The sequence below is a fragment of the Mangifera indica genome, chromosome 3, assembly GCF_011075055.1.
Source record: "Mangifera indica cultivar Alphonso chromosome 3, CATAS_Mindica_2.1, whole genome shotgun sequence".
NCBI classification, from domain to species: domain Eukaryota; kingdom Viridiplantae; phylum Streptophyta; class Magnoliopsida; order Sapindales; family Anacardiaceae; genus Mangifera; species Mangifera indica.
In genome coordinates, this window is record NC_058139.1 from 6,225,510 (window position 1) to 6,238,126 (window position 12,617).

The 12,617-nt window shown below is 34.3% G+C and overlaps 5 protein-coding genes across 8 annotated transcripts in view; 2 read left to right on the top strand and 3 right to left on the bottom strand.

Moving 5' to 3' along the window:
- The window catches only part of LOC123212094 (ABC transporter C family member 13), a 28,862-nt gene extending 28,378 nt beyond the window's left edge, over positions 1-484 (top strand). For both annotated transcript variants that reach the window (XM_044631134.1, XM_044631135.1), the window contains one exon: positions 157-484. In XM_044631134.1, coding sequence (XP_044487069.1) covers positions 157-237 — 81 coding nt within the window. In that variant the 3' untranslated portion in view covers positions 238-484. The remainder of the gene's footprint in view (positions 1-156) is intronic.
- Positions 485-1,167: 683 nt separating this feature from the next.
- Positions 1,168-3,925, bottom strand: LOC123212095 (probable N-acetyltransferase HLS1). Its single transcript, XM_044631138.1, has 3 exons — positions 3,532-3,925; positions 3,296-3,432; positions 1,168-2,255 (listed from the first exon to the last, which is right to left on the bottom strand). The coding sequence occupies exons 1-3, from the start codon at positions 3,748-3,750 to the stop codon at positions 1,391-1,393; spliced, it is 1,221 nt and encodes a 406-aa protein (XP_044487073.1). The 5' UTR covers positions 3,751-3,925; the 3' UTR covers positions 1,168-1,390.
- Positions 3,926-5,798: 1,873 nt separating this feature from the next.
- Positions 5,799-8,784, top strand: LOC123210312 (phosphatidyl-N-methylethanolamine N-methyltransferase). Of its 3 annotated transcripts, none has more exons than XR_006501250.1 (3): positions 5,799-6,126; positions 7,359-7,699; positions 8,378-8,784. XR_006501250.1 is itself a non-coding variant. In XM_044628587.1 (2 exons), exons 1-2 carry the CDS (start codon positions 5,882-5,884, stop codon positions 7,606-7,608), a joined length of 495 nt encoding a protein of 164 aa, XP_044484522.1. In that variant the 5' UTR covers positions 5,799-5,881; the 3' UTR covers positions 7,609-7,927. The 3 variants fall into 3 exon arrangements, 1 of the variants encoding a protein (XP_044484522.1); XR_006501251.1 differs by having other exon boundaries at positions 8,439-8,784; XM_044628587.1 differs by lacking the exon at positions 8,378-8,784 and having other exon boundaries at positions 7,359-7,927.
- LOC123210932 (photosynthetic NDH subunit of subcomplex B 1, chloroplastic-like) lies at positions 8,435-9,893 on the bottom strand. The gene is made up of 5 exons (XM_044629431.1): positions 9,786-9,893; positions 9,656-9,709; positions 9,287-9,476; positions 8,875-9,139; positions 8,435-8,600 (listed from the first exon to the last, which is right to left on the bottom strand). The coding sequence occupies exons 1-5, from the start codon at positions 9,891-9,893 to the stop codon at positions 8,435-8,437; spliced, it is 783 nt and encodes a 260-aa protein (XP_044485366.1).
- Positions 9,894-10,836: 943 nt separating this feature from the next.
- Positions 10,837-12,497, bottom strand: LOC123210766 (probable WRKY transcription factor 40). The gene is made up of 4 exons (XM_044629239.1): positions 12,113-12,497; positions 11,694-12,014; positions 11,430-11,546; positions 10,837-11,334 (listed from the first exon to the last, which is right to left on the bottom strand). Exons 1-4 carry the CDS (start codon positions 12,272-12,274, stop codon positions 10,978-10,980), a joined length of 957 nt encoding a protein of 318 aa, XP_044485174.1. The 5' UTR covers positions 12,275-12,497; the 3' UTR covers positions 10,837-10,977.
- Positions 12,498-12,617: the final 120 nt, after the last annotated feature.

Below are 12,617 nucleotides of genomic sequence, written 5' to 3' on the forward strand. Positions count from 1 at the left end.
AACAGGTTGAAATACCATAGTTTCAGAGGTTGCATAATTTGAAACAAGCATTAAGCATCCAAGCAATTGTCATATTAATGATTTGAAATAATTAGTCTAGGTGTCGAATTGCCCCATTAAAGTGTCTAAGAGTTTAACATTTTTTCTGCTGTGTAGGTTGAAGGAGGAAATCCTCAAACTCTTATACAAGATGAATCCACCATATTTTCAAAATTTGCTAGGGCTTCAATGATGTAATGCTGATGTGTTATTATTCTTTTGTGCTGTAATGGATCTTTTATTGTAACTTGATGATCATTAGTAACTCAAGTATGCCCTTTTAGCAACTGAATCCAGTCGAAAAATACTGCTTACTGTAAAATGCTAATTTCACTAGTGCTTATTTTAGAAATCACTACTGCTTACTGTAGCTAGGGCTTCTATTGTAACTTTGGCCTTTGACTGTTAAAGGTCCCATAAATTGAGTCACAGTTCAGATGTCAAAGTCTCCAATAAATTGAGGCGCATGTGAAGACTTTGGGTAAATTACACCTCTTTATGGTCATTAGACTCTCGTGTCATTACAATAATAAGTAATGCCGTGTGACAGCAGAAGAGCCCCAAGGTTGGAAAGTTGAGGGGTTTGAGTTGCCAGACTCTTTCACGTGGAAGCTCAATGTTAATAATGCACAGTTGATTCGCCTAGCCCTTGCATGGAAGGCTAACTGAGAGATACTCAATACCATAGTGCCAAGGGAAAAGGAAGCAAAATGAAGGTAAGTCAATTTATGTTTCCATACAGTTGAATAAGTTCTGTGCAATTGACTTCTCGCTCTCTCTCACAGATACACGTCTATTTTAAAAAAATATGCTCTCCACTTATCTTTTCAAATAGCCATTATAGTTTCTTCTTCTTTCATTGAAACAGTTTAAGTATCATGTACATGCCTTCGTGATCTTGCTTTAGTGTTTGGATGATTACTATCAGTTGGACCCTGTTATGCAGTTAAACTTTCCATTGGTCAAACTCAAAAAAAAGGGGGGAAAAAAAAAAAAGAAGAAGACACCCAAAGATGTAACTAACCATTTTACAGCAGCAGCATACCGTGTAGAAGTCTCTTCGTTCAAAATAGTGAGGGCAGAACTCGGCAATATCAATTTTACAAATGATCTCACAAACATGACAAATTAGATCTGTAACGATAGCATAATTGCATTCCATCTTATCATCTCGACATATGCAGGGTTCCATTTATTCTTTTATATAGTTTAAACTTACAATTGGAACATGAGTGTACAAAATACTGACTCTAATTCTTTTATTTTTCTGCCTTTTCATGAAGGATTGCAATATAATTTCCTAACCGTTAAATGAAAATTCATTTGAAAAAAAAAGGTATTATGTTAATCATCAAAAGTCACGTGGGTCAACAAAAATAACCGAGGAAGATGATCGCGATTTCATCCAATCAGACAGCGAAGATTTTTCATCTGGGTCATCCATTTCATCTTTAAGATTCTTAATGCACCACAAATCAGCCCAAGAAAATTTCCTCCAATGAGGAATGGCCTCCTGGACTGGGTCTCTTGGGCCTACTTCAGCCACCAAGGCCCCACATTCCCCATCATCTCGGCCCATATTGTGAGCAAAAGCGCACAAAGATTTCATCAGGCTCCGCCCATTTCTGCCCTCCATATGCAGCCCGAACAAGAAATACAACCCGAATTTCCTAAAAACATCCGGAAATGAAGGCAGCCTCAGCCATGGAATCCAACCATCAACCAATCTTGAGCCCATACACCAAGCATATGCCAATGGCGACACCCCCTTCACTTGCAATTTGAAAACTTCCTTTGTATTCCACACACTTAAAATTGCATAATTCGGTGGAAGAATGTTGGCTCTCAAATCCCATTTAGGGAGAACTTTTTTGGGCACTGCCATGTAGGTACCCAAATTAAGTTTACTAGACAAAATTAGGTCAATGTCTTTAGGAAAAAACTCTGAGTTCATAAAAACTTGACGATAGACCGATTCAGCTAGTATGTTGGGTAATCGGATGATGGATACACTCGAATGTATTGACTTGTGATGAGCGTGAATCGGTTGAATCAACATGGCCAGGGTACGAAACTTGATGTATGAACATTTTTTGGTAAATAAATTAACTGAAGGCTCGTTGGTATAATCTGTGGCCATATATGAAAATTCAACACGATTTTGTTTGCACCATTCTTCAAGTTTATTGACTAGTTTTGTGCCAATATTGAGCCTCCTGCATAACATTATGCCAAGTGTGAAATTCAGAAAGATAGCTTATGATAAACATAATATATAGATAAGTATGGAATAAGTTAAATAGAGGGTGACTAGTACAATGAAAATATCCATGAAATGAGCATAGATGGTGACAGCATAAAGAATTAAATTATGATGTTTGTGACCCTTGTGAAGCGGTGTTTAGAGTTTAACGAATTTGGACCAAAGGAGGGAACATTTTAGAAGATTCTTGAACATAGTCACATCCATGGTGGGCTCTTTCATTAGATAATGACATATCTAACAATACAAATCTATAATTATTAAATTAATCAAAATAATTTAAGAAATATTAATGGACCACCCAACAAAGGAGAAAGAAATAAACAACAATAGATGGGAGACATGGTGCCTACAAAATGGACAAGAAAGGTAAAGTTAGTGGACGCAAAACAAGTGTCAAGGGAGAGGCTAGGCTTTCTGGCTTTTGCTTCTTTCCTTGATATGAGGAACAATTTGTTCTCTTTATTGCGGAATCTAATCTTTCCTGTTTTTTCTTTTGGCATTAAGAAACCCTTTTCAAGTTAGATGATTAAACTAATTATAATAATTAAATAAAATTTTGAGTATAATGATCTTTTTTATAATTATTATATTAAATTAGTGAAGAGTTTAATTTTAAAATATTATTAAAAATATTTAAATTTATACTTTTTTATATATAAATTTTTTTTGAAAATTCTGCAATCACTTAAATTATTCATTATAGATAATTTTTTTGTTTTATATTGTCGGTTTGATACTTGGTGGGATTTCAATCGAATCCAAAACTAAAGAAAGAAACGCAGGAAAAATTAATGCTAATGCATATTTAATAATTCTCTTTCTCTCTCTCTCTCTTTCTCTTTGGGAAAGAAGCACCTGAAAAGACACTTTGTTCCTTCTTCTATCTTTCTCTTTTCTGTTCTATCATAAATGGTAAAATATAGATATATCATGCACATTTATATTCTGTAACTGTGAAAGAAATCAAAGAAGAAAGTAATGAATTAAAACCTGTGAGTTGGGGAGACTCTGAGTCCAAGAAGATAACCCAGTTTTACATATCCTGAACCTGAAGCCCCTCTTGTCACTGTTTTTACACAGCCTCTTATGACTCCCACAATTTCTTTCTCTTCTCCATACTCTGCTACCTGCAAATTAATTGAACAACACTAACATCATAAAACAGATAATTCAACTTAACATCTAATTACACGCTCTGAAACGAATTTAACATGTAATTTCTTTACCAGGACGATGTGGGAAGGGAAGTGGCGAACTCGACAAGCGGGATCACCCATAAGGTCAGTGACAAGAGTCGGCTTCCCTCTCTGACCGATTTCACAGCGTCTCTCTATCTCCTCCACCGCCACCTTATCTTTTTTCTCTTCATACTCTCTCACTACGACCAAACACTCCTTCTTTTCCCCTCTCAATTCTGGTGAAATCTCAACCGAAACAACCTTCATTGATATGAAACCGAAGACGAAAAAGATCAATACTGTAATTTGTGTAATGGTGGTGATGAGATATATGGGGTTGTGCTTCTGTTGGTTTCAACTTTGGAAATATATAAAGGTGGTGGAAAAGCTGATTCATGTGGAACCTGGAGGGTTGAGCAGTTGAGTGGACTGCTTTTTCCAGTAATATAATGTGACTGGGGGGAAGTGGGAATATAGTTTATCACATTTTCTTGTCAAGTAGCCAAAAGATGTATACACCTGTGGGGGGATGATGATTTTGTTAAATGGATAAGATAATGGTTACAATTATTGCCTTTCATAAGCCTACATTATTTATTATTATTCAAGCTTAATGAGTCTAAAATAAACTAAATTTAAGTGAGTTCGAATTTAAAATTTTAATATTTTTGAATTTGAGTTTTAAAAGTATTCGATTTATAAAACTTACAAACCTATAAAATTTAATATGAATCAATTAAAACAATATTATTTTAATTAATACGCATCAAAATGAAATTGTTTTAGTATTAGATTAAACTCAAAGCTTGATTTGAGTTTGACTTCTCTCAAATGAGTCAAATTCGAATACTTTTGAAACAAGTTTGAATTAAACTCTACAAAAATTAAATCAAATTCAAATTTAACCCAATTTAAATTTAATCTTCTTATCATTATTATTATTATTATATGCTTATTCCATTATCGGAGATATGAATCATCATCAGTATCTAATGATGGCATTATTATTATGCATAGTGGCTTTGGCGGCTGGATTATCTCACCATTATCATGTCACACTTTATTCTTTTTTATTTAATTAGCTTTTTTTTATAAAAAAAAAAAAAATTCATATTTAGTTCGGCACTTGTACCTTTCTTCTATAATTACTTGTAAATCTTATTTTTTCATCCATATATCTCTTTGTGATTAATTTGACCAGATTGACTATAACGTTTGTGAAATACACCTGATATAATTTAATATTTTTATAATCAAACGTAAATAATAAAATAACTAATTTAAATTTATTATACAAATATTTGTAATAATTTTTTAAAATTAAACTCATACTTGATGTCATAAAATTTTAAAATTTATAATTAACAAATTTTGTTCAATGCACTAATACCATTTTATTGGAATGCAAACATTCAAAAGAAAGGAGAAAGGGTTCTGTAATTTTCTTATTCTTTGCCAAAAAGAAATTAGATGGCTCACAAAATGGATGTTATTTCTTTCCTACTTGTTATGGAGATTCAATTCATCAAGACAATGAGCATCCAATCCAACAATCTCAAAAGATGTACCTAAATTTAGGCTATAGTAAAGTGAACATCTACCAAAGCAACAAAACCCTTTTGGCAAAAGTCTATCCAAGTTCATTCATTTGGCTACATTGTATGGTTAGATTCATACCATAAAATGTAGCAACAAAATCTTGAATGAAAGGATTAGAGCAAGAAATTGATCTATTGGGAAATTTATGAGTGGACAAATATTTGTGCACGATGTGAAAGAATATATGTATTGGGAATTATGATAATGATGAATCATTTTAAATAAGTTTTGTTCGTACCCTTATATCAAATTTATGTTATGAGTACGTGATCACTTGTTTGTCCTCCTTTAAGTGTCACCATTTGATATTATAGTTTCTTTTATATTAACAATTATAGTATTGAAACTCTCTATTAAAGTAGTTTCAAGTGCATTCTACCATTGCTAACAAATTTATGTATTCTTTTAAATTATACTTTTATTGTCTTGACTTTTTAGACGGAATAAGTTTTGTTTATTCTCGAACTTTTTTTTTGGTTGATTCATTGGTTTTTTAAATATAAATTTTACTTAAAAAAAAAAAAGAAAGTACATTTCCCCTAAACAACAAATCCAATTTCAACGGTTTGGGGGAGTATTAATTTTTCAAAAGTGACATCATTTTCAAATTCATTTATTAATTTAGAAACTTTTCATAGTGGCCCACTAAGACTAGAAAATATTTTCTGGGCCCATCAAATTTGAAGTCGGCCCGTTTAAGCCCGGATAAAACAATTTCCCAACTTGTCGAGAAATGAGGGGAAGTGTGAAATTTTCTCGAGGTAATCAGTGAGAAAAAGAAAACACGGGCTGAGAAAAAATGGAGATAGTGGCAGCCATAGGAGTGTTATCGCCATTCCCATTCTACTACTGGCTGTGGACATCTCCACAATCATGGGTAAACTTAGGTGGGAAAGGGCAAGATCCTTCAAAATTAATGGCTTATGTCTCTCATTTCTTGAAGCTCTTGCAATTCATTTCTCTATATTCAGTTTCCTCTCTTTCATGGCCTCCTCCTCTCTACTTTTATCCCCTTTTTCTGTTTGGCCAGCTCCTCAACTTCAGGTCAGATGTTTATTGGATAAAAGTTTTATCTTTTTAGGTGGTTGTATTGAAAGATCCTAATAGCTTAACTTTGTAGCTCGAGGGTATCAGGAAGTAGAATTTGAAGGGGGAAATGCCCATTAATAAAATCCTTTAAGCATTAATAAAATTTAATTTGTTAGAATCCTTTAAGCATTTTCTTATCGACTGAGTAACCTTTGTTGTTCTTGCTATTGACTACTTTCTTAGAAGCTGATATTGTGAAGTTTTTATTTATACAACATTCCTACAAAGTAGTATTTGATTGTTGTCATCAGGTCTTGAGATTCTTACGATTGTAGTGATTTGTTCAGTTTAGTTTTGCTCTCATAATACAAATTATTTATATGCTTATAAAAGTCATTATTTGTTCATTTTAATTTCAAGCTTATGATAAGGCTGGTTGGATTTGGTGACATATGGCTTTTGTTTTGTTTGTGTGTTTATTAATCAAAACATATATTGATTTTTCCTCCACATTTTCATTGGATTTGTAATTTGGGTTAGTGATAGGCTCATAGGAGTACAGTCTTGGAAAACTTTGTGTTCTTATGTTCTCTTTCGCTTGTATCTTCTTTGATCTTCAAAAGCTTTAAAATTCTCATTGTAAAATCAATGTATATCTAATTGCCAACCTAGATTCCAAAAATCTTTTTTAACCTTTAAGCATTGAAATTAAGTACTAGCCCCAAACACTCCAAAAGTGGAGCTGCTACCCATTTTGGAGAAGCAAATGTGAATTGAAATGTTAAATAACAATGCCAGTCTAACCTTTTTCCTAGATTTCTAAATACAACATAGAGATCTATTATAAATCAGGATTTATCAGAAGTATTATCTTGTGCATAAGATTGCCTGGATTATTGGTGGAAAACTTGAAAATTACCCTTTAGCAAATAATAGAAGTGATATATCCTGTTCAAACAACTCGTGTAGATGGTAACACCTATCTCACACTAAGATACTTACTGTAATCCTGCAAAATGATTGCTGATATGATCAAATAATTTGCTGAAACTACTGTCATTCATCGTAATGAAGAATCACAGTGGAGGAGATTTCTGTCTTCTTATTTGCAACTTCAGCCAAGCACAATTGCATGACAGACATTTTGTGCCTTCGGTCCTTTTTGTTTATGATCATTTTGATGTTGTCCTATTTTGTATTTTCTTCAGCTCTATATTTGCTTGTTGCACTAAAACAGTTACATACAGGGTATATCAGTTACTTGGTGAATCAGGCACTTACTATGGTGTACGCTTTGGGAAGAACATTCCATGGGTGACAGAGTTCCCTTTTGGCTACATAAAAGATCCTCAATATGTAGGGAGCATTTTAAGTCTTCTGGCATGCCTGTCCTGGGTCCCCATTCAGTACATTCTTCTGTGGATTCTAGGCTATGTGTTCATGATATATCTGGAATCAAAGGAAGACCCAGCTACTCGTGCAAAGGCACTCTCATAATTCAAGAGTTGCAGTAGACTGACTGGTGATTTGGAAGAATTAATTGCGCAAAAGATTGACCCAAAGTTCTCTCCCCATGCTGTTGCTTCAAGTAGGGTACTTCTTTATCTTTGATGGTTTACTTCAGTAGACATTTTTCTCTATCTGTTGGTTTTCTGTAATGGCATCAGCTCATTCTTTATGCATGTCACTTTTGAGTGAAGTTTTCCTTATGATGCACATTTTTTTTATAGATTTACCATTGAGGAGAATTATTCGACATTTATTGAACCTCTACATAAACAATGATGGAATGCTAGACTATGATTTTTTCCCATGATGATACCATTTAAGCATGCTTGCTCTAATACATTTCTAGTGGTTTATTTTCAAAATTTATAGTTTTTTTTTTTTCCTAGTATTGCCATCAAAATCAACATTTATAAAAATGTGGCAATTAAAAGACAGAGGAGTTTCAATTGAAGTTGTAATAATCTAGATCACGGTCAAGATAAAAAGTTGGACACAATCCATTACGGTTACAACAAGCTAGTTCATTATCAAGATATCGTCTGTTTATGCGCATTCCTCTTGATTCGAACTTCATCTTTGAACAATATTTTGACAGTGGACTGGGTTAAAAAATATGAGAAATTTTTATTTTGGTTCCACTTATCTCTTAAGAATCTGCAAATTTGGCTTATTGTTCTTACTCTTTCCATGCGAGGTGACTTTTATAGTGAAAACATATGTGCTAATTCACTGTCACGCCTTTGATTTCAATATACAGTTGAAAGTAAGGAGAGAGGGAACAAAATGAGATGAAATGAAAAACAGTTCTCTTTGTTCAGGCTGGAGCTAGAAGTTCAGTTAAGATTTGCATTGCATATATGGCATTGTGGAATTCAATATCTGCTAACATTCCTGTCTTCGATGAAACAATTGTGCACTTCTTATGTTCTGCATTGAGAATAAATAGTCTTCCCTTCTGCTTAGAGCTGAAGGATGCAATGCTGCAAAAGAATGACGAGAAAGAGAAAGAAAAGTAAGAGCAAAAACTCTCTTTTAAAGTCCATCGACATGCAAATCAGACTTCATTGATTCTTAGCATGGAAAAAGTTACTTGCAACAATATGTATAATTCCATAAAAGAACATTGTGATAAATTTATGAATCGTGGGGGGAGTTTTCTGACAATTCTCAAAATGTTAAGTTGATTCGCTAAATTCGAAACTATAAGTCCAATTTTATCAGATAGTATAAACAAAACACAGAAGCTGTTGCAACCTTGGCTTTTGGCGCGCGGTTGCAAGCTGAATAGCTGCTGTATTTGTAGCTTTCACCCCAGTTGAATCATTGTTGAGAGCAGCCAACTGAAGAAGATGATTGAGTGCGTGAACATCAGAATTCCAAAGCACCATTTCGTTGTAAATTGCATTGTTCTGTTTTTCTTTTGTCCTTTCTCTACACCTACATTCTTTACTTTTTCTGCTGCAACCTCCTTCAGCTTCCTTGAAATTGACGCTCAGTGGGGAAACCTTTGTCCTCGGCGCTATGAAATTGTCTTCCCAGCCAATCAACAATCAATCTGCGGGTACCTAAATCAAGCAACTGAATTCGGAAACTAAAACTTTTCAATAGAAATATCAATCAAAATTATACGAAGCTTTCTCTTGTCAATTAATATCGCAGAACTTACATGCTGTAGTCTCTTCTGAAAGATTCATACTCTCTGCAGTAAAAGTTTCAGACAGAAGCAACCCTGCTCCTGCTGCATTTACAGTCGGGTAAATATAACTAACTCGATCTCGAACATTTGACATAAACAAGAATGCTGCATGGCCAAGTCTCGCCAATTTGGTCGACAAGCTCATGTCATAGTACCGACTCTGCAAATGTGCATAACAATTCCACCAAAAATTCATGGCCCCTGTAAGTTATAATATGCACATTGTGAACAGATTCTAGTTGGTAGTTTGGGATTTCATTATAACAAAATGTCATTTGATTTCGTTTACTATGCAATTATGCAGTCATCATCAAGATAAAAAATATCAGCCCACCTTACATTCTTGTTCATCTTATAAGTCTGTTGCCCTCTGGCTGATGCAATCACATCCACCTGAACTCCAGGATACCATGGCAATATCTTGTAACATAACCTCAAATTTTTTTTAAGGCAAAGAGGTAATCTCAACATTGAATCCCATTGGGAACTTCGAGAAGCCATAAGGGTTGTCAGGATTATCAGGCAGTCTAGAATCTTCATCTTGTTTTCCATCTGCAGACAAAGAGCCATACTCCATGTCATCAAAAGGGTCAAGCCAAGGGTGTTGTCATGGTTGAGAGATATCATACGAGTGCATGGAAGGAGTGGTGGATAAGTGGAAGTGTGGAACCTATTATCAAAAACGGTGCGGACATGGAGATAGGGTGCTTTTGCAATTTCTCAAACAGTGCAGGCTACACGGGATCGCATGGTGGGGGGTTGATGTGAGTTTTCAGTATGCATGGTGGGGGGTTTTGTAATTTTCCGCCGCACATGGTGGGTGCTTTTGAAAAATTTTCAACTATGGGGCTTTATGATATTTTTCAAATTTTGGGGAAAATTAAAAATTTTCTATTTTAATTTGTTGAGATGTAATTTCCAAATTTTTTCTTCATTTTCCTAATAATATATTTATTATAAAAATTAACCTATTTTTATTTATTTTCTTATAAAAAATGGCTTCAAGATACAAACAAATATGCATGAATTTGAATTTAATTGAATCACAAATTTGAATTATCAATTTGAACTATGAATTATAACCAAATCAAGTTATAAAATCAAATTATCGATTCGAATCATAAATTCAAATTAAATACCTCTTAATTTGAATTTAATTCAATTAAAAAAATTATTGAAAATCTTTTTAATTAAATGAATTCAATTTAAAAACTATGATTTTCATGGTATACTTAGTACGTCAAATTTTCCCTGATTTACTTATCACATATTTTTTTAATTATACATGTCAATTTAATAATCTGTTAATGCATGCAGCCTCAAGTCCCCTTAACGTATAATTATAAACACCCTTTTTTTAAATTTGAAAGATTTGATTGGAGTCAAGCCAAAACTTGGTAGTCAATCTAACCTCTGTTGATTGACCATTCAAAATTCTGGTAAAGGCCAGAGAAATTTAATCATAAAAAATATATTTTTCTTTACGGAAGAAAAACTCTCAGTTTGTCAATTAATCTCAATTGAAAATAAAAGACTACTGTTGGAATTTTCTTTCTTGTCCGATGTTTATATCTACAAATTACATCGTATTTTCTGAATCTGAAAACACTCTAACAACTAACTTTGAAATGCATAAACTTCAACTCTACTTGTACACTGACTCAATTAATTTCACCATTTCTCAGTTGAAACATTCTTCCAGAAATTGCAGCCGCCAGAGCTGTTGTGAAGTTGGCATCTTTAGTCAACGTAGACGCCATCTGCTCCACCAAATACTTCTTCATTTCCGGGGCTTGATCAATTCTCGGCTTCACCACTCCGTCGTTACCACTTGACTTTGATTTTCCCAGCTCAAATGTGATGGTCGAGCCATGGGAGGCCGAGCAGGGGACTGAACCCACCGTGTTTGTGCCGCGGCTCGACCCCGATGTCGAGTCCATTTGTGAAGGGTGTGGATGGTTGTGCTCTCCCTCGTAAGTTGCCACCAATACAGATTGATCTTCCACACTTCTCTGAACCTGAAATTTTTTTCCAAATTTCATTCAGTATAAAAAAATCAAAATTGTCTTTTTAATAATGAAACATGATGAGGTTTTGGCTAGCTAGTAAGTACCTTCTTTTTTACAGGGCAGCTTGGAGCAAAAGAGCATTTGAAATAAGCTCTAGGAGAGGGGTTATCTCTGGTGACCTTTTGGCCATATTTTCTCCACTGATACCCATCTTTCACCACCTGTAAAGCATACAAATTTTGCTCAATCACATGAACACACTACCAAAAAAAAAAAAAAGCATTTCGTGCAGTGACAACATTTTGATCTAAAATTTGCGGAAAGTTTATCAATATTTTATGTAAAATATGGATGGTTTTTGGACTTACAAGGCCGGTATCGGAGGCATCAGTCCTGTAATGGACTCTGGAAATCTTTGGCTTGATGGTTTCTTCTCTTGGTTTCTTGCAGGATTCTTCGTCAGTTGAACTGCTTTCAGAATTTCCCATGGTTCCATTTTTATTGTTGTTGTTGTTGCTTTCAAGTTTCCTTTTTTTTGGAGAGCTAATCTCCATCTCGGGGTGTTTGTTCATATAATCCATTAACTGGCTCCTCAAAACATTGTAGTTCTCACACATCACTGTTAGCATTTCAGTCAACTTCTTGTTTTCTTCACTCACCCGGTTCAATTCCTCAACTAAAGCTCCAGTCTGCAAATTATACCACAAAAAAAACCTTAATCATTAACACCTAAGCTCTCCATTTTGACAAATTAAAAGGTGTCATATATATATATAGAAATTTTTACCTCTTCTTTTAGGGAAATCTTTGTTCCAGACCCAGAAAAATTGCACGGCAACTCTTTCTTCTTTGGCGACGGCGGCTGTGGTGGGTGAAGTTCATCGTTGAATAATTTCAAAGGCTTAGTATTAAGATCCAACGGAGTATTAACCCATGAAAAAGACTCCATGACTTGTAGCGATCACAGATTGATTTGCAGCCTAGTTAAAAACTTGTTGATGGACAAAACTTAAAGCAAGTTTCAGAGGTTTCCCTTGTGAGAATAAGTTATATAGAACTAAAAGATGCAGTTGCAGGGAGGAAACAAGGCGGAAATAGAGACTGGGGAAGGGGGAGATTTTGAAGATAAGATAAATATGTTAACCAAGAGGTTGGCATGTGCTTGAACAAAAGTAAGTAATATATAGATAAATATATAATAAGAGAATAGAAATAGGCACGGGTGTTTATACGGTGGAAGCTAGAGGCAAAGTGGCTGACATGTCGGTTACTTTGCCTTGAAAATATTTGTT

Bases quoted from the DNA above. Each gene is read 5' to 3' on its own strand.
- LOC123212095 (XM_044631138.1), bottom strand. From the start codon at position 3,750: ATGAAGGTTGTTTCGGTTGAGATTTCACCAGAATTGAGAGGGGAAAAG. The intron at 3,433-3,531 runs GTAAAGAAATTA...ATTAATTTGCAG, and splicing joins TCCCTTCCCACATCGTCCTG to GTAGCAGAGTATGGAGAAGA. The intron at 2,256-3,295 runs GTTTTAATTCAT...AATGTTATGCAG, and splicing joins AGAGTCTCCCCAACTCACAG to GAGGCTCAATATTGGCACAA.
- LOC123210312 (XM_044628587.1), top strand. From the start codon at position 5,882: ATGGAGATAGTGGCAGCCATAGGAGTGTTATCGCCATTCCCATTCTAC. The intron at 6,127-7,358 runs GTCAGATGTTTA...AGTTACATACAG, and splicing joins GGCCAGCTCCTCAACTTCAG to GGTATATCAGTTACTTGGTG.
- LOC123210932 (XM_044629431.1), bottom strand. From the start codon at position 9,893: ATGGAGTATGGCTCTTTGTCTGCAGATGGAAAACAAGATGAAGATTCT. The intron at 9,477-9,655 runs GTAAGGTGGGCT...GCACATTTGCAG, and splicing joins CTTATAAGATGAACAAGAAT to AGTCGGTACTATGACATGAG. The intron at 9,140-9,286 runs GTAAGTTCTGCG...ACAATTTCATAG, and splicing joins TTCAGAAGAGACTACAGCAT to CGCCGAGGACAAAGGTTTCC.
- LOC123210766 (XM_044629239.1), bottom strand. From the start codon at position 12,274: ATGGAGTCTTTTTCATGGGTTAATACTCCGTTGGATCTTAATACTAAG. The intron at 12,015-12,112 runs GTAAAAATTTCT...TATAATTTGCAG, and splicing joins AGATTTCCCTAAAAGAAGAG to ACTGGAGCTTTAGTTGAGGA. The intron at 11,547-11,693 runs GTAAGTCCAAAA...TATGCTTTACAG, and splicing joins ATGCCTCCGATACCGGCCTT to GTGGTGAAAGATGGGTATCA.